The sequence below is a fragment of the Cynocephalus volans genome, chromosome 1, assembly GCF_027409185.1.
Source record: "Cynocephalus volans isolate mCynVol1 chromosome 1, mCynVol1.pri, whole genome shotgun sequence".
Taxonomy (NCBI): Eukaryota; Metazoa; Chordata; class Mammalia; order Dermoptera; family Cynocephalidae; genus Cynocephalus; species Cynocephalus volans.
The window spans coordinates 100175664-100202076 of NC_084460.1; the positions used below are offsets into that span (position 1 = coordinate 100175664).

At 37.5% G+C, this 26413-nt stretch overlaps 2 protein-coding genes across 2 annotated transcripts in view; both read left to right on the top strand.

Annotated features, from left to right (window-relative positions):
• The window catches only part of NAALADL2 (N-acetylated alpha-linked acidic dipeptidase like 2), a 757732-nt gene that overhangs the window by 459530 nt on the left and 271789 nt on the right, over positions 1-26413 (top strand). The gene's annotated exons all lie outside the window — the stretch shown is intronic.
• Positions 18101-18290, top strand: RPS28 (ribosomal protein S28). Its single transcript, XM_063108031.1, is given in 2 exon segments — positions 18101-18135; positions 18137-18290. Coding segments are annotated over 2 exon segments (189 nt in total).

Genomic DNA, 26413 nt, shown 5'->3' on the forward strand with positions numbered 1-26413 from the left:
AGTATTTTAGTGCATGGCTGTAACAAATGTATTTAACTTGTCACCTATTCATGGACTGTTAAGTCTCTTCAATATTTTGCTACTGTAAACACTGCCACAAAGAATTGCTCTGTAGTTGCATCATTTCATTCAAGGATAAGTATATTAGTAGGATAAATTCCCAGGAGTAGGATTTCTGCGTCAACTTAATTTTGATAAATATGGTTGAATCTTTCTAGAGGAGCTGTACTAATCTGTACTCAAAGAGTAATGTATGAATGAAACTGAAAAAGTTTTGATAGGGTGGTGAATGATCAAATATAAGAGACTTAATCCCCTGCCCAAGAAGGCTTTATGAATGGGAAGTGAAAGATTATTGAGAGTACATTTTGTTATTTTACAACTTTGCCTATGACGGATCCAGGTTACACTCTGTCAAGAATAATCATTTTACCTTGGGACATATGGAAAATCTTGATGGTCATTTGTAGTAAGTGTGGGATATAAAGTTCAGGGTCTATTCAGAGTTAGGCTCATCTGAGTATCCATATACATTTTGCTTTCATATCTCTACATGACTACTATGAATAGATACATTTAAGGGTTGGACTTTATCTTTTGAAATATGTATGAATTTGTCTATTCCACTGGTTTACATTTTGGGAGCTTTGTAAAGAAGAAAATTTTCACTAATAAAATAGGACAAAAACTTTATGTCACCATAAAGGCTAAATTGTGTTACCCCAAAGAATTGTATATTAAAGTCCTAATCCACAGTACCTCAGAATGTGGCTGTATTTGGAGATAGGGTCTTTAAAAAAGTAATTAAATTATAATGAGGTCATTAGGGTGGCAGCCCTTGCAAACTAATATAGTCATGGCTAAGTACAACTCAGAGGCTCTGTGTGTATTCTTTCACTATTAATTTTACTTAAGAATGTTCTTTTCAGTGATTATATAACTTAAATTCACCATTCTAAGATTTTTAAGTCACTTTCCATTTTTGATAAAGTTTTCAGTATAAAGAGACTACTCCAGATGGTTGTTACATATTTTCTTCATATTTCACTGTAGGGTTAATGCAGATTAAAACTAGATATTTATGCTGTGATTCATTATTGGAAAATCCATGCTTTAGTCTGTAATATAGTCATTAATATTCAAGGGGCCTTAGTGCAATGACAGGAATACATTCTACTATTTGTACATTGTTTAATTAGCAATCTGTTTTGGCATTTTCTAATTACTAACATACTATTAATACAATTAATAAAACATGCACATAACCAATAAAATTTTACCAAACATTTAAACTTTAAAAACTTAAGCAACAAAATGCCTTAACAATTTTTTTTTCCAATTTTATTTATTATTATGGGGTATAGTATGTTGTTTCAATACATGCATATACTGGACAATGAGTGATTCACTTAGGGTAGATAACATAGTTTTGTACCCATTAGTCTATCCCTTCTTCTTCCCCCAACCCCTCCCTTCTGAGCCTCTGGTTACCATTATTCTACTCTCCACTTCGATGAGGGACCATGTGATATTTGTCATTCTGTGCCTGACTTATTTTAATTTCTTGCTATTTGTTTTAGTATGTCTCTTAAAAGTTTCTGTGTTATAGATACCATGAAGCTTACAAAAATTATGCTATCTATGGTTATAACAAATTATTTTAGACTAATAACAACTTAACTTTGATATCTAAGAAAAAAGAACTAAAGCCAACTGTACGCTTTGGCATCATCCCCCCACCACACACACACACACACACACACACACACACACACACACACACACACACACACTTTTTGACAGTTTGTTGTTTCAAGTTACATCTTTTAATATTGCCTGTCTCTTATATGGTTCTTGCATATTTCTGTGTCTTGTTAGGTTTGTCCTTTACTCCTCATTCTAAGGATGTAAGCAGTTTATTCACCTCCCTTATGACATTGGAGTACTCTGAGGTTGCCTGTAAACTTACTTTTACTAATGAGATATGTACCTTTGAATGTTTTTTGCTGTTCCTTAGCATCACCTTCTTTCAGATTGAAGAACTCCCTTTAGCATTTCTTGTAAGGCAGGTGTAGGGTTGGAGAATTTCCTTGGCTTTTGTTTGTCTGGGAAAGACTTCACTTCTCCTTCATATGAGAAGGTTAGTTTTGCTGGATAGAAAATTTTTGGCTGACAGTCATTTCCTTCAGCTCTCTGAATACATCATCTCGTTCTCTTCTGGCATGTAGGGCTTCTACTGAGAAATTCTCTGAGAGACGTATCTCGGCTCCATTGAATGTTATGTGTTTCTTTTCTGCAGATGCTTTCAGTATCCTCTCTTTGTCTTTGTCTTTCAATAATCTGATTATGATGCACCTTGAAGTGTTCCTCCTTGGATTAAATTTGACTGGCGACTGCAGAGCTTCCTGTACCTGGTTGCTGTCATCTTTCTCCATACTCAGGAAACTTTCAGTCATTATTTCCTTGAATATGCTTTCTGCACCTCTTCCTTTTTCTTCAGGTATGCTAAGTATGTGGAGTTTATTTTGCTTGGGAGAGTCTCATATCTGCTTGATATTTTCTTACTCTTTTTGCTCCTCTGGTTTGATAATTTTATGTTTTATCTTTGAGCTCACAGATCTTTCCTCAGTTTGATTAAATCTGTTGTTAGAACTTTCTATCAAGTTTTTCAGTTCAGATAATGTATTCATTATCTCTAGCATTTCTATTTTTTTTTTTTAATTGATTCTGTTCTTTGATAAGTTTCTAATTCTGCTCCTGGATTGTTTTCCAGACATCATTTAATTTTCTTTCTGTGTTTTCTTTTGACTCCCTAAGAGGGTTATTCTGAATTCTCTGTCAGACACTTCATAAATCTGCTATTCCCCTGGGTCCATTGCTGGTGCTTGGTTTGTTTCCTTTGATGGTGTCATATTTCTCTGTTCTTTTTTGTTTTTTATGTCTTTATGCTGATTCCTTGGTATTTCAGGAGACTGCTACCTATTCTAGGTTTTATATGTGTTATCTGATGGTGTTAGACCTTTACTGGTTAATATCAGAGCTTTGTCTATGATCTGTGTTTTTCAAGGTTTTTTGTTTGTTTGTTTGTTTTTTCCAATTCTGTGTTGGATTATTATTTACCACCACCACTTAAACTCTGCACTGCAGCTAATTTGTTATCATTGGGTCAATTCCAAAATTACAGGAACTTCCTATGGGGACCAGCACTTAAGCCTTGTGGTTTAGCTAAATTGCTACTTTGCTGCTGATTCTCTAGGGAAGGCTTTTTGTGTGGTTCAGGTTTTAATTGGCTGCTTAATCACTTCTGGGTCTTGTGAAGTCAGATATACCTGGGCTGTGTGGTAATTCTGCTCTGACAGTCTTTCTAGCAAACTGCACCCCATGCAGTTCTATCACCCTGACCAGTTCCCACGCTGTGCTCCAAGGTTTTGCTGGTGGGCCAGCCTCCACCCGAACTCCAAAAGCTTCCCATGGGGCAGGCTGTGCACTAGTCTCTTGTGTTGGTCCCTTGCAATGACTCACGGGACTCTGGGTTGCTCCCTCTCTTCTGTCAACAGTGGCCCCTTGATCCTATGTGGGTCCACAGGAACCCTGTCAGAAGTCTCAATGGCCTGGATGCTGGTATGGTGTGTTCTGGGGCCACCTTCTCCCCTGCAGACTCCAAGCAACTTCATGCAAATGGAACAGCTGTGGCTTTTGTTGGCTCCTGCTCCGTGTGCTACAACTTCTTCCCATCCCTTACTGGGCTGGCCCTGAAGCTGCTGCAGCTTGAAATGGTCAGAGTAGCCCCTTCTTTCTCTTGCAGTGGCTTCTCCTGCCTTCATGAGCTCCATAGGTCTCTTCTTTTTCCCCAAGCCCCAGCAGTCCCAGATTGGCAGTCTTTGCTTTTTAATGGTTGTAAATCAATCAATTGTGAGAGAGACTGAAGCTGGGGACCTCCAATTCTGCCATCTTTGATCTCATCTCAAAATGCCTTAACAATTTTAACATAAGAGAGTCTCTTAATGCTTTAATCACCCTAAAAATTAAAGAAATAAGATATAATAATTTCAAACTGGACAGTACTCTTTTATCAAAATTAGGTACAAAATGCTAAATCTATGGATTTAAATTTGTTTCTGAGCTCTGTTCTTATTCCTATTTTTAAATTCTTGTTTTTTAGTTTAGATCTGTCTGGTAATTTTTTGCACCTAACTAGAGAGTTAGGGTTACAGTCCCAGAGTTGTGGGGTTGATGTGACAGGACCATTATTTGGAACTTGAGATATGAGCCTTACATGGACATTCCAAGATAATTCTTTTTGAGTCTATTCCCAGATGGGCAGGTCCCACCTATTATTTAATTTTTCCCATTTCATCAGTTACTGTCCAAGTTATTGCCTCTCACATATCAGCTATATTCAGATTATGATATTAGTCATTTTCTCAAGGTGATGCTTGGTTTGATTTTCTGATATTTGTAGTAAGCCTGCTATCTCTTTTCTTCATTATAAACAGACAAAGCCAAATTTGCAGCTACTGGTCTGAGTGGGGTCTGATCAGGTTCAGCTAAATCTAAAGCTTTTGTCTTATTTTGTTCAGTAATATTGTACCATTTCCTTCTCAAAGTCCAATTAAAGCTTCAATATTAACCTATCCCTATTTATTCCTACTAACAGTAAATCTTATTACATATGCATGAGAGTCATCTATAGTAACACAAAAATAAATACTAAATATCTACCACACGCAAGACCCTCTGCTAGGTGCTATGGGATAATGCAAACAGAATCCCTCTTCCACCTCCTGTAATCATTATCCTTTAAAAAGAAGATAATGTACATACATAAATAACTTCTAATACAAGGCAGGGAAAAAATAGGTGCCGTTAGAGAAATCTAGGTAACTCAGATGATGTTTTCTGGGGGTGTAGGAGGATTGCATTTATTTTTGGCAAACTGGATCTATGGCAATTGCTTCAAGAAGGCAGCATTTGAGTAAGGTATTGAAGAATGGGCAGTATTTCATATGCAAAGTGGGGAAAAAGAATGTGCTTGGCCAAAGATATAGTATGCATAAAGGCACAGAAGTAGAAACACGGGTGTGGGCCTTCCTGGGAAATAGGGATGTTTGTTTGCTTGATGAGCAGAGAGGAACAGAAGCTGCTTTTATTCATTTATTCATTAATTTATTCATTCAGTAAACTTCTAATGGGGACCTGCCATGTATCAGAATGTGTTAAGCACATGGGCTACAAAAGACAAGATAAAATATTTCTACACTCCAGCATTTTACTTTCTTTAACAATTATCATGTGCCAGGAATGCCCAATGTGCTTTATTAATGTTAATTGCTGTAATCATCATAAAAACATTATGAGGTGGGTACTGTTATTAACTCCATTTTACAGATGAGAAACTGATGCTTACAGAAGTTAAGAAACCTGATAAGTTTATATAGTGACAAATACCAGATTTAAATTAAAGAATCTGGTTCCGGAGTCTATACCCTTTAGGACTGAATTCTACTATAGGAACTAGTGAATTGAGAAATAAGTCTCCACAGGTAAATACAGACAGACTGTGAATGGCCTTGAATGAGAAGCCAAGAAGTTCAACGAAATCAAAACTAATTCAGAAATAGAGTTTCTTATAACAGTGAATAGATTGATTGGAACAGTGAAGTTCTACAACAAGAGGGTGGCTACTGCTTTACTCTAGATGACAGATGATGAAATTTGGAGTTAGGGTGGTGGCTGTGATAATACACAGAAGAAGATTTTTTAGGGGTAGACTCAATAGGAATTGGTTAAGAGAACAAGAGTCAAATATAATGGCAGGGGCACCAGTCAGGACCCTATAGATTACAAGTGACAGGAAGCCACTCAAACTCGCTTAAACAAAAATGGAAATTTATTGGTTCATATATTCAATCAAGACATTCTGTAATTTACTATTTTTTTTTTTAGATCTTTTTTCCTTTTATTGGCTTCATCTTCAGGCAGGTTCTATATATGTGGTGAAGAAGATGGGTCCTGGCATCTCCAGAATTACATTATTTTAGAGGTTTGGAGATCTCTATCAAAAGGGAGCATCTTTTTCATATGTTTCAGACAAAGAAGCAGAATATGATTGTTAATGGCTCAGCCTGAGTCAGATGTTTACACTTGGAGTTGGAGGTTGGGTCAGCCTCTTTGAATCTCTAGGACCGAGAGGCAGGGGAAAACAGTTTCCCAAAAGGAAGAGGTACAACACAGACAACTAATAGGTAATCACCTCACAAAAGTTTTGAGCCTTAGTGACTGAGAGTCTGACAAATGCTCTTTATCTGAAATAAATCATCTTGGGAAAACGGCAACACCAAGTTTGAGAATGAAAATTAATATTTATTCAGAGGCATGCTGAGTTTGAACATTTGAGTAGAAATGACTAGTGAAGAATTTGAAATTATGAAATGTATATCTAGGAGAAAGATGAATGCTAAATACAAAAAAACAGGAATCAAGTATGCAGAGAGATTGTTTCTGGAACAATGAACTTTAGTGAAATTAAGAAAAATCATAGTTACAGATATAAACAGAAACCAAGAGATAAGCATTCCAGGAAGATACATTGGTCACCAGGATCAAAGGCCACAGTGAAAAGAAAGACCTGATTATAAAGACATTTGGTCGAGATAAATGGCAAATCAGTGGTGGCCTTGAAGATAACAGTGTCAAGCAAAATAAAAGCATATTGTGAAGAATTAAAGAGTAAACAAGAATAAGTTTGTCATAAATTCCTAGTCAGTCTATCAAAAAGCCAGCTATATGACCGTGATGGTTAATTTTATGTTTCAACTTGACTAGAGCTCAGATCACCCAGACATTTGGCCAAATATTATTCTGGGTGTGTCAGTGAGGGTGTTTTTCAATGAGATTTACACTTAAATTAGTAGGCTAAATAAAGTAGATTGCCCTTCCAAATGTGTGTGGCCCTCATGCAATCAGTTGAAGACCTGAAGACCTGAATATAACAGGAAAGGGATTCTCTGCCTCAAGTAAGAGGGAATTCCTCCTCCCTGACTGCTTTAAGCTGGGACATAGGTCTTTTCTGGTCTTCAGACTTGAACTGAACATTGACTGCTCTTGAGTTTCAAGCCTGCTGGTTTTCAGACTGAAACCTACACCATCAGCTCTCTTGGTCCACAGGCCAGGAGATTGGATTCCTCCTGAAACTATATATCAGTTCTCATGGGATTTTATGTTTCTACTGCAGATCTTGGGACTTTGCAACCTTCAAAATCATGCAAATCTATCTTTTATAATAAATAAATCTCTCTTTCTCTGTATACACACACACACACACACACACACACACACACACACACAGACACACTGGAACTTCAAAAAGTTTGTGGAAAAAGGGAATTAAAAGATAAAAATTAAAAATATAAACTTTATTTCTCAATATAAGCTCCATCAATTTCAAGACACTTTGCAGGTGATGATACCAGCCACAGACATTTAGTCCATCCCTAAAGAACTGAATGTCCTGGGAACTTAACTATGTCAATGCAGCCTTTTTTATACTATCAACTGAAGAAATATGAGTGCCCTTTAAAGATTTTTTAAGATTAGGAAACAAAAAGTCAGAAGGTGCCAAATCAGGACTGTAAGGTGGATACCTAATGATTTCCCATCAAAACACAAAATTGCCCTTGTTTGAGAAGAGAAATGAGCAAGAGCATTGTTGTGGTAGAGAGGGACACTCTGGTGAAGATTTCTGTGTGTTTTTCTGCTAAAGCTTTGACTAACTTTCTCCAAACACTCTCATAAGATGTTATCATTCTTTGTCCCTCCAGAAAGCCAACAAGCAAATTGCCTTGAGCAACACAAAAATCAGTTGCCATGACCTTTGCTCTTGACTGGTCCACTGTTGCTTTGCCTGGACCATTCTACCTCTCAGTAGCCATTCCTTTGATTGTGCTTTTTCTTGGTAAAGGATTGCACTGGTAAAGCCATGTTTTACCTCCTTTTACAATTATTTGAAGAAATGCCTTAGGATCTCGATCACACTTGTTTAAAATTTCCACTGAACTCTCTGCCCTTGTCTGCAGCTGATCTAAGTACTACAGTTTTGGCACCTATCAACTGGAAAGTTTGCTCAACTTTAATTTTTCAGTCAAAGTTGCTTAAGCTGAACCAATTGAGATATCTGTGGTGTTGGCTATTGTGTCTGCTATTATTCATTGGTTGTCTTTGATTAAGGCATGAACAAGATTATTTTTTTCCTCCCAAATTGCTGTGGATGGTCTGCCACTGCAGGCTTCATGTTTAACATCATCTCATCGCTTCTTAAAAATGAGTTATTCATTTGTAAACTGTTGCTTTCTTGGTGGCATTGTCCTCATAAACTTTTCATAAAGCATCAATGATTTCATCATTCTTTTCCCAGGCTTCATTATAAACTTGATGATTGTTCTTGCTTCCATTTTAGCAGAACTGATCTTGCTCTGATAGGGGCTACTATCTAACTAATGTCTTATCAAACTTCTTAGTGCCTAAAACTAGACCCAGTTCAGACATGTTACAACCAGTTAGTATGAGTTTATTTTGGTGCAAAAAACTTTGAAATCCATGAATAGTTTTTTTTCGTAATACACGTTTTCCATGAACTTTTTGAAGGCCCCTCATGTGTGTGTGTGTGTTTCCTATTGGTTCTATTTCTCTTGAGAACCCTGACAGTAAGATCTGGATATGTCTATCCTATGCTTTTCTCATTAATCTATTTTGAAACAGGGTCATAGCTGGAGAAGAATCTTGTTTCAGGATAAATTATACCTCAAATCTCACCCATACATGATTTAGATAATGCTCAGATGAAACTTTGGACTTTAGAATTTAGAGCTGATGCTGGAATAAGTTCAGAATTTGGGGGCCGTTAGGTAGAATAAATACATTTTGCATGTGATAAGGACATGAATTGGGAGGGGGGGTAGGAGATAGAATACTATGGACTGGATTGTGTTCCCCTAAAATTTATATGTTGAAACCCTAACCCCCAGTGTAACTATATCTGGAGGTGGGATCGTTAGGAGGTAACTAAGATGAAATGAGGTCATAAGAGTGTGGGTACTAATTTGATAGGAATGTGGCTTTATGAGAAGAGGAAGAAAGAGATCTCTACCTCTCTCTTTCAACCATGTGATGACACAGTGAGAAGGCAACTGTCTGCAAGTAAGGAAGAGACCCCTCACCAGAATCCAACCATACTAGCACCTTGATATTGGACTTCCAGCCTCTAAAACTGCAAGAAAATACTTTTCTGTTGTTTAATCCACCTAGTTTGTGGTTTGTTGTTATGTCAGCCCACGCTAAGACAGTGACTATGGGCAAGAAATTTAAAATCTTTAAGGCTCTGTTTGCTCATGTTCAAAATGGAGGTAATGATAGTAATAATACCTAGCTTATAGATTTTACCTTGGGGCAATGTTAAAAAAGTACTTGACATAGTGCCTAGCAGTTTATAAGCTCTCAATAAATGTTAGCCATATGTGTGGATGACAGAAGTAGTAGGAAAGACATGACAGCAGCATACTTTTAGGATTACCACAAGAACATTTGCAGTGAAGAAAAGTGAGGAGGCATATGTGGAGGATTAAAGGTGGCTGCAAATCCTTTGACATTCCTCTCATTGAGAGGTGGATCCAAGTGGCTTCCACTTCCCGTCTCTCAAAATGGTTGCCCTGGGAAAAGCCAGCCACCATGTAAAAAGTCCAGTTATACTGAGAGTGCCATCTGTGGGAAAACCCTAGCTAGCCACAAGAAGAGTCTGATGAAGAGAGGTCAGACCTGACACGTCTGTGAAGATGACTTCTCCTGACTCCAGCCCCAACCACCATCTGACAAAAACTATTTGAGAAACCCTGAGTGAAAATTTCTCACCAGAACCCAATCAACCCACAGAACCATGAGAGAGAATAATAAATTATTGTTTGAATAGTATATGGTTTGTTTCATAACAAAAGATAAGGAGAACGGATATTGCTTGTGGGAATGACAAGGAGGTCTAGGGATGATGATGTTGGCTTATTTTTTGTTGTGTTTTGGTTTGATTTATTTAGAAAGTAGACCTAAAATTTAGGTAGGCTCCGGATTTGTATTAGGAAGGGAAAGAAACTGAAGTTACAGGAAAGACTTAAGATAGTGAATGTAGCAAGGGCCTGGTAAAAAGAGCAGAAAATGCATCCCAGGGGGAGGAATTTGTCTTGGCAAGCAGGACAAATACCTCTTCCTCTCAGAAAGGGTGAATAGGAAGAGAGGGTGCAAAGTTAAAGGTGTAGAATAAGAACTATGAGAAGGGTCTATGTAAAATAATAAAATTTCCCCATTCATTTTAGACTCAATTCCTAAAGGCTTGCATGATTGGGTTTTTCTTTTCAAGTTTTAAGTCCTCCCTAAGGCTGCTTTTTCCTCTTGGGTTCTGGTGATTGGAATCACTCCAAGGCCAATCAGGACACATGGAAATCCAAGGTCTTAAACAGACCTAAGCGGGCTTCAGTCCATTTACTACCAGGCTCTTTTTTGACCTAAGAATTCTGACTACCACTATCATTACCTTCTTCTCTTACCTCAGGGCACTAAAATTATGAGCTGTAGCACTTAAAGATACCTTTGAAACAGATATTTCATTGCTTTTTGCTCAGGTGAAAAGGAAAAAAAGCATAGATAGAGAGTGGTGCTTTGGCCGATCTGCCAATTCATCTTTTGCAGTGTGTGCCATGTAAACATTTCTAACTTTAATGCACTGCACATGCATCATCCTTAAACGTTTAGTTTTATTGCTGCAGAAGTAATTTCCAAAGGTCGTCTTATAATGGATGAAAACTTGAAGGTTCACGCAATTTATGTTCATTTTAGATAATATTGTACATTTAGGAACTATCAACTTTCATTCTCTAAATGTTTGATCTAATAATTTTAAAGATAAAATATGTTATCAGCCTTTGAGGAGCACATATCCTTGCTATGAAAAATCATATTCAAATATGGGTTGAAAAATGTAAACTCTTCTACTTATTTTTCCTTAACAGATTTTAATTCATCTCAGTCACTCTTCACTGGACTTAAGATAGTGAGAGAAAAAGCCAGAATACTTCCAGGAGTATAAAAGTTAAAGAATTAACCCAACTTAAAATCTAATTCTCTCTTTAAAGGATGTATAGAGGCTTGATAGGTATGATCTCTTGGGCTGCTTAAATACACTTTACAGGTATATGTTAAGGTATAGCCACCATGCGTTAAGTATTTTTGTCTTACAAAAATGCTCCATATTTTGGTGTCATGTGTTTTGGATCATAGCTATAAGGTGTTTCTGTTTTGGAGGAGGGACAAACAGGGGACATGTCAGTGTGCTTTGCCATGACTAGTCTGGCAGTGATGACACTGTGAGTAGATCTGCACACCTTCTTCTCACATATCTTTATTTTGTTGTTGTTGTTGTGTCTCCCTCCCCCTTTCCCCCATCTTTAGTCATTCTCTCATCACTCAATCTTTCCTATTGTCCTGTAAACAGGCATTATTTTTTCCATCTTCAGAAAAAAAACCACCACCACCCAAGACAAAAGTCAAACAAACCTTTCTTTCATTGCTGCCTCTCTTTGTGGATACTTCTCTGTTTCATCCTCTTTTCTCCTCCAGACACCTTGAAGGATTATTTTACTAATTGTGTCCATTTGTAGGTCTTTGATCCACACCTCCTCCCACATTTGCACTTTTACTACTGCATGGAAATTGTTTCTGCATTGGAAAGGGTCAATGGGCACATTTTGGCTCCCACATACAGGTGTCCCTTTTAAGTTTTAAATCATCCAGACTGATCTAAATTTCTCTTATCCTTTGGATTATAAGGCATTATTCATGACTTCTTTTCCTAATTCACCCATCTCTTGTCATCTCCATATTTATCTAAGTGTTTCCCCTCCACACTCATGCACATGCCCAAACACATGGTTTCATACTCAGGTCTTTCCTTCTTTTCTTTACACTCTACCCAGGTGATCTCATTAACTCCTATATTAGTCAGTTTTTGTTGCTTGTAACAAAATACCTGCAACTGGGTGATTTATAAAGAAAGCAAAATTTATCGCTTACAGTTTCTGAGGCTGGGAAGTCCAAAGTCCATCTGGTGGTGGTGACAGTGACCCAGGGGTCTCACATTGCAAGATGGTGGAAGCAGAGAGAGCAGAGAAAGAGAAAGAGAGACAGACTCTCCTCTTCTTTTAAAGTCATCAGAACCACACCCCTGACCACCATTTTTAATCCATTCATTACTACATGATCCTACAATCTAATCACCTCTTCAAGGCTCCACCTTTCAATTACCATAATAGGATCTACCGCCCTCTTAATAGTCACAGTGGGGGTCAAGTTTCTAACATATAAAACTTGGGAGACAATTGAAGCTTCAATAGTTTTGGGGGGACATAATCCAATCCACTACAACTCCTATGGTGTAAACTACCATCAACATCTCAGAGGTCTCCTTAGTGCCTATTTGTCCACTTGAAAACTTTCAGGCACCTCAGTTCCAATTGAATTAATGTCCATCTCTCATCACTCCTCAAACTCCTCTTTATACTCTTTCAGTTAATGGGTCATCTATTCACTTAACCCAATAAAAATATAGATATTATCTTATTAGGTTGAACCCTATTGCCAACATCCTACCATTTTTTATATACAAAAATGGCAATTTTCATATGATTCAACTTAGTTGTTTCCCTTTTCTTTTCCTCTTCTTTATTCAACCATTCAACAAGTTCCATGAATTTTACTTCAGAATGCCTCTAAACCCATTCATTCTTTTCAGTTTTCAAATTCCACTGCCATAATTCAGAATCTCTTATTTGCTTATTTACATTATTGCAATAATATCTTAATTCATGCTTTTGGGTCTACTCTCTTGAGTTTTGAGGAGTTTCTAAATATTGACATTAGATCATCTTTAAGAATACAGAGCTGTGAACACAGCCCCTTTGATTTTCCTCTTCCTATAATGTTATATTTCCTTTCAATATTATGGCATTTGTGTCCTAGTTCTAGATGACTGCCATAGCTTGAAGATTAGCTATCCCCAGGTCCCCCACCAGACCTGGTCATATTCAAGCCTCCTGTGGTTGAACTTGCATGGGTAGTTTGCTGGCTCAACAGCATACTTTGCCCTTTAATACTGCACAAAGTGATTCCAGAGAGAATGTCTCACTCTTTACCACTTGAGGATACCCAGCTCATCCTATGAATGCCATCTGTTCCGTGAGATCTTTCCCAATGTCTTTACTACCTATTCATCTAGTGCCAGAAGAAAATGAATTGCTCTTTTTCTTTGTGTATTCTGAAGAGCTTTATTGTAGTAGTAGTCACATTGTATTAATTATAGGTTTTTATCTATTTGAAACTCCTGCTATAATCTTAGTTCTTTTAGTACCATAGAATAAGCACTTAAATATTAAATGAATGAATTAATAAGTAGATGAGTGAATGAATGAGAATGGGAAGTTCTTCTGTGTCTCAGTTTTGTTCATTTACACATGCATGGGATATGTCAGTTGTCTTTGTCATCGTCAATCTGGCAGTGATGACGTGAGTAGATCTGCAAGTCTCCCAATAAGATTGTCACCACCTGCTAGTTTAGTTGTACCAACTATTTGGAAATGATTTTTTAAGAAATAACTACTATGCTTAATATGTTTTACAGTTTTAAGTCTTTCTCTATATACTCACTCACTTTTGCAACAATTCTATAAAATAGGCACTGTTTGTAGGAGGCACCCAGAAGTTAAAAGACTTGCTCAAGAGGATATAGCCAGAAACTGATGGAACTAAGCGTCACCAAGAATTTCAGACTATATCTTATTATTTGCATTATGGATTCAGACTGCCTGAGTTTGAATCCCAATTCCCCCACTTAGCAATCCTATATCCCCTTTCTTCATCCCTAAAATCAGGATAATAGTGGTACCTACCTCAAGGGTCCTTGTGTAGGGTAAATGTACTTAATATATCTGCAGCTCTGAATGGATTGCTTGTTTAATAGTTAGTACTTCACAAATGTTAGTTATTGTTTTAATGTTATAGATCCTCTCTGAAAAAGAGGTACTGAACTTGTATCATAGCTAAAATTTCCCTCTTTCAACAATTAATTTAAGAGGCTAAAATCACTAAAGTATGTGAGTTTAGGCAATATCACAGATGATAATAAAATAATAAAAATCATGTGGACACATGGTTAGAATGCCAATTACTCCTACATTGATAGTTCCTAGATGGCCTGACCCAAACCAATCATAATCTAGTTTCACGAAAGTCTTGGGAGAGACTAGAACAGATGTTATGGGCTGAATTGTGTCCCCTCACCAAAAAAAAATTCATATGTTGAAGCCCTAGCCCCCAGTCACTTAGAATGTGACTGTATTTGAAGGCAGGACCTTTAAAGAGATGATTAAGTTAAAGTGCCGGGGTTGTTAGGGTGGATCCTAATCCAATGTGATTGGTGTCCTTATAAGAAGAGGAAATTTGGACACACAGAGAGGCAACAGGTATGTGCATGCACAAAGGTAGGGCTATGTGAGGACATAGCAAGGAGGCATCCACCTACAAGCCAAGGAGAAAGGCCTCTAAAGAAAACAAACTTGTCCGCAAGTTGGTCTTGTACTCCTAGCCTCCAGAACTGTGAGAAAATAAATGTCTGTTGTGTAAGCCACCCAGTCTATGGTTTTGTTATGGCTGTCCCTCATTATCTTCCCACAGTTAATCAGGTGGAAAGTAAGGCATGAAGAGATTTAGTGACTTGCTTCAGGTCACACAGATTCTGCCAAAGTCATAAGCTTCTGCATTAAATAAATTCATATACAGTAGGAAATTACAAATGTCAGAAACCTACTGTACAAAGAGCTAGTCTTGGTTACAATTATGTTTTAACCTAGGATATGTTCAATTTCGTCTGCATTAAGGTTCAATCAATGGTCTCCTGTCTACTAATTGGCTTAAGAAAGAGTTTTCCTTAAACTTTTGGAAGATTATCATGAGCAGTTAAGCCCTTTGTAAATGTTAATGATCATGGATAAGTCTGAGGAAGCTATACTAGTGTCAGTGATATCACCAATTTAAATAAAGGAATAGTTGAACTTTTAAATAATTATAATTATTAATACATTGCATTCATGTAGCATCATTAACTTCTCCAAAGCTCTTTCATTTCTCCTATTTAAGATTTTATGAGGAAAATACAATTCTGGAGAACTAGGGTAGAATCCAACTTTCCTAGTACTTTATAGAGAGAAAAAAATGAAAACTTCAGGTGATAACAAATCTGCTTTTCCACAATTATTTTTATCATATAAAAGACAGAAGACAGAAGATAAAGCAAGAATTGATGGTGATGTCAATGTGGTGAAAAATGCTCTCGAGTACGGGCTGAACTACTGTACAGTTTTCTTGAGAGGACCAGCAGTATTCCAAATGAGATATTATCTGTTGTCACTTCTCTGAAAAATATAGCACCTGCTTCTGCATGTTTCTTCTCCTCTGGACAGTTTTTCTGAGTGAGGCCTGAAAGGTTGGCCAGCGTAGGCAAACAATTAGCCTTTGTTTTCTTGGATCAGCAGCCCCTGAACTCAACGTTCTTTCAAATTCAAAGTTGAAGTCCTATTGTCTGGTTTCCAGAGATCATCTATTGTTCAGATTTTCCTGTTTGCATTGGAGAGTGAAAGAACATATTCAGAAACAATTTTATAGGAAGCTACTTTAAAATATACATGTTGTTATTACTTATTGAATACACTGTTCTGAACTCAATGCTCTGTCCTAGTTTCTGTGTGCTTATTAGTTCAGTTTTTCTGGGAGTTAGAAACAAATCTCATAGTACACAACCACAATACACTCACTAATTTAATAAACATTATTAGTGGCACATGTTTATTATATGTGCCAGGCACAATCCTGGAGATAAAAAGGAGATAAAAGCCCTAAAAAAAACACAGTCTAGACCTGAACTGTTCAATAGTGTAGCCACTAGCCATATGTGGATTTTTAAGTTTAAATTTAAATTAAATAAAGGATTTAATTTTTCAGTCATCCTAGCCACTTTTTGAGTGCTCAATAACCATATGCCAGTGACTACCCTATAGGACAGTGCAGAAGAACATGTTCATCATTGCCAAAAGTTCCTTTTTGGTCTAGAGATTAGCATATTCTACTAATTTGCCTATTCTGATAAAGCATAGTTTAATTCTGTTCATGATAGATATTATGAGCAATCCAAACTATTTTAGCCATAGTGGGAGAAAAGTAATTGATAAATATATGTAAAAGACAAGCTTTTGCATGTGTAAAATATATTGTAAAAGACTATATGTAGAAGATCTTTTATTAATATTGTTCTTTTGGCAATAGGAAATATGATGTACAGTGGACATCTGAAGGGTGTTGATCTCATGCTACAATAGACAGCAGAATGTGGCATCCTGGGTCCCCAGGGCTTCAGAGAGATGGACATTAGTGGTCAACACAGTTACAGAATTCACAGAATTACACAGTGTTATCAAGGTTTTTTCAAGGTCAAGGAGTCCTGTCAGGGTTAGCAGAGAAATTTGTAGTTGGTGCTCTCACAGAGATCTGCCTTTCCAAAGGGTGAGAGGATCAAAAATGCAAACTGGGGAGACAAAACTAGGCTTAAGAAGCAGATGAAAACACTGAATCAACCACAAGGATTTCATTGAACAGATAACTTCCTATCTCTTCCAAATGTTTTGATTATGCAGTTTTACAAGTGACCTCCATGTCACTCTTTTCCAGAAAAGAGATGGGTAATTTTGGGTTGTGTGAGGTCATGGTTAAGATTAATGTAGTAACTGCAGCATAGTAATTAAATGCTTCTATGACACTTGTAATTCAATTAATTAACTTCTTAATAAACACATATAGTTATTTGCCTGTCATACTCTTCTGTTTGCACACCTATAAATTCATTACTTGAAGATTTAAGTGTTAAGTTATGTGGCTCAGACAATGACTCGACATTATCACTAATGTTGTAAAATGTACAGGTTTATTAGCATTCATAAGCCATTAACTATAACATAATGAAAGTGAAAATGATTATATTCACTCTAAAAATGTAAGGTTTTTCATTATACTTTTTATTTTTATCTCTTCCGTATTAGTACAAAAGGCATTTCAGGGAACATTATACATGGTTATTTTAGCATTAAACACTGCAGTGGTATTCTGCCCAGTCTCATAAGGTTATTGAATTTTGATTTTTGATCTTGCTCCTTTACCTGGTTGGTTCTGTGTGGTACTGACTTGTGATGGGAACACATGGAGGGTACAGGTGGGGGAGTAGATAGAGAAAAGTGCAGGAGCAGACTTCTGTTGTACGCAGGTAGGGCTGTGTTGACTTTGAGAAAGGTGAAAATGAATGAAATATGGGTCACAAAAGTACACAGAGTCTGTGGCAATTATTGAGAGGCAAGCATAGAAATAAAGGAGAAAATTAGATTAAAATGAGACGTAGAGTTAGTATTGAAAAGAGTGAAAAAAGTTGGAAATACAGTATTAGTTCTATTTATATAGACAGACGTCATTAGCTAGGATTTCGATATTTTCTAAGCAGGTTATTCCTGAATATTCCTGGTCTCTATAAAACAGTGGTTCTTCGCTAGGGATAAATATCTGAATTATGTGTGGAGCTATAGAATATATACATGCCTAAGCCCCACCTCCTAGAAATTCTGAGATGGTAGCTTGTATCCCATTTAGGCCTGTTGAGGTGTCTCTGTTTAAAAGCATGAGCTTCTTCATTTAACTCCAGCAGAACTATCAAGGGATTCAATTTTTATTATAGTATTTGACCTACTTTCTCTTCTTCAAATCATGTGAGCTCACTTTTACTCATTGCGGATTTGCAGAAAGCTCAAAAATATCATTGCTAACAATTTGTCATATTAAAAAAAAATTTTATTGAGCTGGCCGGTCAGTTCAGTTGGTTACAGAGCAGAGTTATAACACCAAGATCAAGGCTTTGGATCCCCATACCCACCAACTGCCAAAAAATAGAAAAAGCAGCTCTCCACCCCGTTTCATGGACCCCAGCCCTGTGCAACCTGTTAAGCTGGCCAAGGACCAGCTCGCAGGGACAGCGCACGCAAGTGTGCGTGCAATTTGTGGATGACACAAACCAGTCCATCACCTGTGATGTGACAGGCCCCATGTGCGAGGGTGACGTGCTCACCCTGTTGGGGTCAGAACAAAAGGCTCCAAGGCTGTGCTGAACTTGGCTGCTGTGTCCTGGATGTCGACTGTTTAAACAATGGGGATGTCGACTGTTTAAATAAAGTGTTTGGGCTGTTAAATAAATAAATACATAATAAGCTATAAATTAAATTGTAAACCTCTGTCACAACAGGAATAGCTAGTATCAAATAGACTGGGGTTGCTGTTTGTAGGGACCTCAAGAGCTAGTCTTGCTAACTCCCTTACTTCTTGCCATTTCTCTGTGATCATTGAGAGGCTAGTATCCTGCCTTTAGAATGCGTCCAAGAAAGGCAATTCAGAGCCTGGTGCTTTGATGGTAAATCTTCTGGTTCTTGGTTCTAGCAATTCTTTATTTATATCAGCTCAATATTATTTGTTATTTGTAATTGGCAGGAGGGTACTCTATTGCACATGGTCATGGTTGCAAGCAACAAAAGAGAATTCTGGCCAATTTAAGCAAAAAAGAACATATTAGATAAATATACAGTTGCCCAAAGAATCTCTTGAAAGGCTGGAGGACCCAGTTCTTAACTGGGCAGACACCAAGAAAGTTGGACAACAGATATATAGACAAATCAAATCCACTGAAACAGCCTGGCTGATCTTCTGTTGCTGGCACTGGTGTCCCTGGCTCTCTGCGGTGGATTCTCATTGCTTCTATGAATGCTTTCCCAACTGATCCTGCATTTTTGTTGTTTCCCTTGTGACACATATCCCAGGTGGGAGCCTCTGATGACTGAGCCTAAGTTGCAGGCCTTGTGTCCCAGTGTGAGAGCAAGAGGGAGTATCTGATAGCTTTGGTTTTTACTGGGAAAGAAGGAGAGGCTCTAATGAGCATCTTCCACTTCAAACTTCTTTTCAAATAAGAAGGCTGTTTAGGAGAAATGCAGCCTTTGGGGAAGGTGTTCATGACAGATGCCCCTCATGATGTGTGCTGGCTATTTGTTCACTGGCTGAATCTAGCAGGCATACATTTGCTCCTTTTGAATCTTAAAGCATCATGGAATGTGTGGTATTTGCTGAGGCCATTTGTAGCATTGATTGTTGTCACTAACATGCTTAAATGTTGAGAGTAAAGAAACAGCAGCAAACAGAAAGTTCTCCAGGATAATGAGATATCCCTGTTATTTATATTTTGTTTAAATGTTGGCCCATATCTCTTCAGGCTAAGAAATAAGACTGTTTCCCTCATTACATAGGAAAGGAGAAGGTATCATCTTTAGAGTACAGAACAGCTGACATCAAGCTTTTGTGTAAATGTATAGATATGTGTTAGATAAGTATTTGTGATAAACTTGCAAAACATTACATGATAACATCAAGATTCAAATATGTACTCTTTAGTTAAGAATTCTAATTTAAAGGTATGCGCTTAGATGATCAAATCCCCTTCCTGAGATTGTAGCCATGAACCTCAAAATTCTCGAATAATGAAGAAAAACTGTTATTTGAACAATTTATTTGCTAATTATTATTTTGATACCAGTTAGAAGAAAGAAAAAAGAACTTGAAGAGTAGCTTTATATTTTGAAAATACAAAAAGCCTGAACTATGGGCGACTCTAAGTTATGATCGCTTTAGTCATTTCATCCTCTGTATATTGTGAAATTTTATTCAACTTTAATGGTTTCAGGTACTATGACAAGAGCACTCAATATTTTCCTTTTGCTGACCTTCTTCGCCAGATTTGGACACCTGCTTGTTAGTATTGTTTCTGTTAACTCCAAATTGTTTTTAAGTATTTTTCTCACCATCTCTGTAAGTTTAACATTCAAATAGTAGCCTTGCCCACCATATGGATGCCACTTTGTGGGAGATGATAAAAATTTTAGCTAATCCTTATATTCATGTATCTGCAGCAATTTCTCTTTCTAAAAACTCTACAAGACCAACTTTTGAGTACAATGGAATATTCTTCGATTTGTACTTATTTTCTTGTAACAATTTACTCTTTAGCTATATTAACATGGGTTGATGACACTGAACCCAAAACAATCTTGTGTCTTTTATGTTTTTTCTAAAGTTTCTACTCCTTCTAAATACATAATCTTAATAAGATTTATGATGGCTTATATCTGCTAATACAATTTATCAGTAAGTGGACAAATATGCCACAGTGCCTTTTATAGTAATACAGAAAGATAAGGCCCAACTATGACTTTAAATAAATGATTATTTTTTATGATATGTGTAAGGGTCAAGGGAAAACTTATTCACCCTGAAGGTTCACTAATAAAAATCATTGACAAATTTAGATCAATATGGAGAAAAGGCATAAAAAAATATTTAATGTGTTGAAAGAGTGCAAAGCTCAGGGGAATAACAAGAGAGTAATATCCCACTTTACCATTGGGGTACAGAGCTTGTATACCCATCTCTATGGGGAAAGGGGAGATGGGGGGTGTAGGAGTAAATAATTCTTAGGGGGATGTAATGGGCCTGAAAAACATACGCTGGCCTGGAACAAAGTCTATTTGGCCCACACAGCAGATAATGACTGATAAATGATTTTCTTTAAAATACCAAATGGGACTGAAATATAAGACAATAGTCTGTGACAAAAATTAGTCCAGGTGTGTTGACAGACTCCCATATTCCTTCCTGTGATGTAAGTTAAGTTATTGAAAACTCAGGGAAGGGATCAGAGTTAATTGTCATCTTCTTTGACGGATTCGGACTTTAGTCAGATAAGAGAACAGCTTTATCCTGTGCTATGGAGAGTGACAGAAAATTGAGGGGAGGGTGTCAGAGAGTCCCAGGGCTTTGAGTCTGCTTCTTTATTCAAGCATACCAAAGCACAATATCTTGGGTTAACGGGTCTTTGCACCCCAACACACAGTAATTATATCTAAACAGTTCTTAGTGTGCAACAGGGGCTAAATAAAGAAGATCCAAAATATTTTTTTCTTTTTTCCTTATTCGTGTGAATTTATAAAATATTTTTCTGACATATTTCTGATGTCACAAAAAAAAATTGTGGAATTAAAACTAAAATCTTTGACACATACCAATGCTTCATATAAATACCTTTCATTACAAATTTGCTATGTATGTTATTTTCTCTAAACTTAAATTTCAAGATCACTGCAGTGATTTTACTTCATTAATATAGAAAATGAGTTGCCCTCCCACAATTAGATTTTACAATAACATAGCTAAAGACTAAATTCAGGAGCTCCATCCTCTTTCCTTAATTGTCAACCAATTAGTCCACATGGATTTCCTTGTGATGAGACCTGTAAAGCAGATCATAAGAGTAAAGACTGCCCTTAATCCTTCATATTCTCTTTTATTCTTATAAAATGATATTTAGCATGGCCCCACAAATATATATATGTATACATACATACAAATGTGTGCACAGAAATGCACACAGAAGACCTTCAGATTGCAAGATAAGAGACAGACCTGACACATGTAAGGCACTTGATATATATTTATTGAGTTAATAAATAGATACAGGGACTTCTGGTCAAGATGGTGGAATAGATGGTAACCAGCATCACTCTCTCTCACAAATCAACAAATTTACAACTATAAAAAAGCAATGGCAGCCAAGCTGGAGCCACTAGAGCTCAGGGGAAGAGGAGAAGAGACCTATGGAGTGCATGAAGGTGGGAGAAGCCACGACGAGAGAAAGAAAGAACCTATCTAACCATTTGGAGCCCTGGCCACTTGAAGGCTGGAGCTGCTGAGCTTGTGGAGCAGGAGCCAGCAGAAGCCACAGCTGTGCCCTTCAGATGAAGTTGCTTGGAGGCAGCAGAGGAGAAGAGAGCCTTGGTGGCCCCCAGGCCAGCAAGACCACTAATAGGGTTCCCGTGGATCCACATAGGAGCAAGGAGCCACAACTGAAAAAAGGAGCCACTCAGAGGCCAGTGAGTCATCACAAGGGACCAGAGCATGGCCTGTACCATGGGAAGTGTTTGGAGTATGGGTGGTGGCCGGGGGTAAAAATAGAGCACAGCAAGGACAGCTGATCTGCCTCCCAGTCAGCATATGACTACTGAGAGGAGACTGGTCAGGAATATAGAATTGCATGGGGTGCAGATTGATGAAAAGATTCAAGCCCAGACCAGAGTTTCTAGACAACCCAGGTGCACCAGGTTTCACTAGACCCAGAAGTTCCTATAAAGTCAACCATTAAAACCTGAGCTGCACAAAAAGCCTTCCCTTGGGAATCAGCAGCAAAGCAGCAATTTAGCTCAACCACACAGCTCAAGTACTGGTCCCCACAGGAAGTTCCCCCATTTTAGAAGTAAGCAAAGGACAGCACATTAGTTCCAGTGCAGAGTTTAAGTGGTAGGTATAGCAAATAATACAACACAGAACTGGAAGAAAAAACAAAGTACCCACAACCAGAGACAAAGTTTGATATTAACTAGTAAAGGTCTCACTACACCAAAGAATACATATAAAACCTAGAAGGACCGGAAGTCCCCTGAGCTACCAAGCTAGAAAGGGGACTCAGCCATGGCCCCCAAAACTCTCAACCAGTCCCAAGGGTGGGGGCTGACAGCCTCAGCCCCACCACTCCAACATGCACAACCACTGCAGTGAAGACCACCAAGCTGCCACAGGAAGCACCCTGGGCTCTCAAGAGCTGGGACAGTGGGGGGCTGAGGGCTTCCATCACACCCCCCTGACACATGCAACCAGCCCAGCGACAAACACAGAGCCACCACAGGAAGCACCCCAGGCTCTCCCAAGCCAGGGTGGTGAGGGGCCTCAGACTTTGGCCATGTGCCCCCTGACACCTGTAACCAGCCCACTGATGACCACTAAGCTGCCACAGGAAGTGCCCTAGGCTCTCCCAAACAGGGGCAGTGGGGGGCCAAGCACCTCAGCCACATCCCTCTGACACACACAACCAGCCCAACAGCTACCACCGAGCTGCTGCAGGAGGCAGCATGCCTTCCCAGCACCTGCCACACGCCCAACAATGACCACCAAGCCACAGCAAGAAGGGCCTCAGGTTCCCATGCTGGGGTGGTTGGGGGGTGAGGGCTTTTGCCACACACCCCTGACATCTGCACCCAGCCTGGCAATGACCAAATCACCATTGGAAGCCCCCTGGTCTCTGCTGTGGGAATGGGGGAGCTGCCACAGGCCTCAATTCCACCCCTCTTCCTTCCTCCTTCTTCCATCCCATTTCTTTTCCATTTCCCCCTCCCCTCTGCCTCCCAATTGCTCTGCAGCAACATCATAGAATGTAAAAATAATAATAATAAAAATAACCATAAAAATAAAAAAGTAAAACTTTAAAATAAATAGATACATTATGGAACTATCAAAATGTCCATTGTCAGACTTGTATATCAATCATAATGATGAAATCTAAGTGGTTAAGAAGTCAAGTAAAATCAAATCCACTGAACTGCTGTTCACCAAAATGAAAGATGATTTGTATTACTAGTGTACTTTAAAAGGAAAGCTACTATACGAACTTTAAAATACTAGAATTATAAAACATTAAAATGCAGTGCTGTTGGTTATTATCAGTATGATTATCTACGCCACACTCCGAGCTTTTTTACATTATTTCTGAATCTTACTTCTGACCATTTCATTAGGGTATGCAATTAAAGACACCAGATTCCAAATCAATCTGTTTTTATACTTTTTAGTGATTCTGTAGAGGTTTAGTGGTAGAAAGAGCTTAGATTAATGGATAAGAAGTAATTAGAGAATTATCTGTGAATTTTAATTATCATTGCCAGTGCTAGTTCTCATTATAATAGACAAGATGGGGGGAGGGCGACATGTCTTAGTAACAGCACATGTGGAAATACTCTAGGGATTTCATTTGGTAGCAAGCTAAATATAAGTTAATGGTGGTACATAACTGTTAAAAGGCTAAGGTTACCTTAAGTTTCATTAATAAACTTTAGAGAAAGGAATAGGTGTGGTAATCACTGTGCTTTTCACTACACTTGTCACACCATCCCTGGAGAATTTGCTTGAGTTCTAAAGAAAACAATTTAAGAGGGACATATGTTCTTGCATTTTTTAGAACTCAAACAAATTCTCCAAGGTTGTTGAGACAAGTGAAAAAATTGAGCAAGATAGTAAATGCATCTGAAATTGCATTGTATGAAGTATAATTGAAATAATTGGGCTGTTAAGTTTAGAGAAGAAAGGACTTAGAGTGAATAAGAGATTAGATGAGTTCTTATAGCTTAAGAAGGCATTAGGACGAATGGGGAACATTAGAAGAAAGTGTTTATTGATTGGCCAAGAAGAGTGAAGAACACTCTGCTATTTATAGCTGTCCCCAAAAAGAAAGACCCACTTTAAAAAGGGGTCTACCATTGGAGGTTAAATGAGAATCAAGGATTATGATTTGGGGGAGAGAGATGGTTGTTGTCTATCACAGGAAAGTTTAATACTGTCTCCCGTCAACTCTAGATTACACAGATTCAGAATGTTTCTAACAAATAAGATCTAAACATATCCATTTCATAATATTGACAATGCAAAAATCTGGAAACATTATAAATTAAAAGCTAATACATCTAGAGAAATGTATGGGAGAATGGGAGAATGATAAAACATTTCCAGTAGATTTATTTGTCTCAAGGAATTATGAATTTTTCCCTTTTGTATACTTTTCTGAATTGTTTTTTTTATTATCTAAATAAAATAACAATAATATTTTAACTTGAGTCAAAAAAAAATGCCATTGCATCTTTGGAATAAATCATGTGGTTAATATTCACTTACATATTTTTACAATTCTCAAAATAAATAGGTTTTTTTTGTTCAAAATATATACAATTTAATTAGCTGTAGTTCTACTTTCTTTTTTCAGTAAGTTAGCACAATGTTGTATTTTTGGTATTAAATGGTTAAACATCTATAGAAGGTGATGTGGATTGATTTGTGTCCCCCAGAAAGATAAGTTCAATAATCCTGACCAAATGACAGATAGCCTTGTAAGTAGAGAGAATGTGAACACAGAGACATATAGGGAGAAGGCCGTGTAGAGACAGAGGGAAAGATTGTGAGGCAATGAATGTGAAGGATTGCAGGCTCCACCAGAAGCTAGGAAAAGGCAAGGAAAAATCCTTGCCTAGAGGTTTCAGGGAGAAATTTTGGACTTGTAGCCTCCACATCTTGAGACAATAAAGTTTCTGCTGTGTTAAGCCACCAGTTTGTGGTTCTTTGTTATAGCAAACCTAGGAAATGAATACAGAGAAAAATAGTTGGCAATAGATTTTTATTAAATAGGAAAGTCCTCGGGACAATGTTAGCAATGAAAACAATAATCAACATTTTTCTACTTTCTAACACTAGGTCATTAGTTAATAATATCTTTCGCATATTATTTATCTTTAGAGTATGCTATCAAAGTTGCATTAAACTTTTATACTGGCTTTAAAAAAGTGAAACCACTAATTAAATAATCAAATGTTTTAAACCAAAATCTCAAGAATTTGGAGAACATATACCTCTATGTCTTTGGCTTATTCTTTTCTAAGCACTCATCATTTAAAAAAATATATTAATTTTATTTATATATGTATTTACTATCTCTCACTATAGTATAAGCTCATTAGTTGTTTTAATCATGGCTGGCACATAGAAAATACTAAAAAATATTTGTTGAATGCTGTCAATGTAGTGGCAAATATGGACATCAGCACACAACATTTGTGACAAATATGGACATGGTTATATAGTGACAAATATGGACATGGCTTAGCACATACAGCAGGAGAAAAGTTGTCTCAAATGCCTGGGTTGACTTATGAAGGCTCAGCATGGTCATATACCACACCTGAAATAGTCTCTGGAATAGGCAGATGGCATGCTCTGAAAGGGCATAATGGGACATGTGCTTTTCAGTGAAACCACAAGGTGGGTCAGTCCACTCAAATCTCAAGGATGAGAGTAGGAGGGGGGGTATGAACTCTCAAATAAAATGTAGCATGATCTAACTAAGATGAAGGTAAGGGGTTCCTAGTTATGCAGAAACAACACATTTAACTAAAACAACTTTCATTAAACAATTTTACTCAGATTTTGTCTCACTTCTAATATTGTCTTCTGAGTACACAATGAGAACACAATTTCTGATTTTAACATTTAAAATATGCCTTACTTTTTCCAGAAAAAAGTAATAATCCAAGATATTTTGATC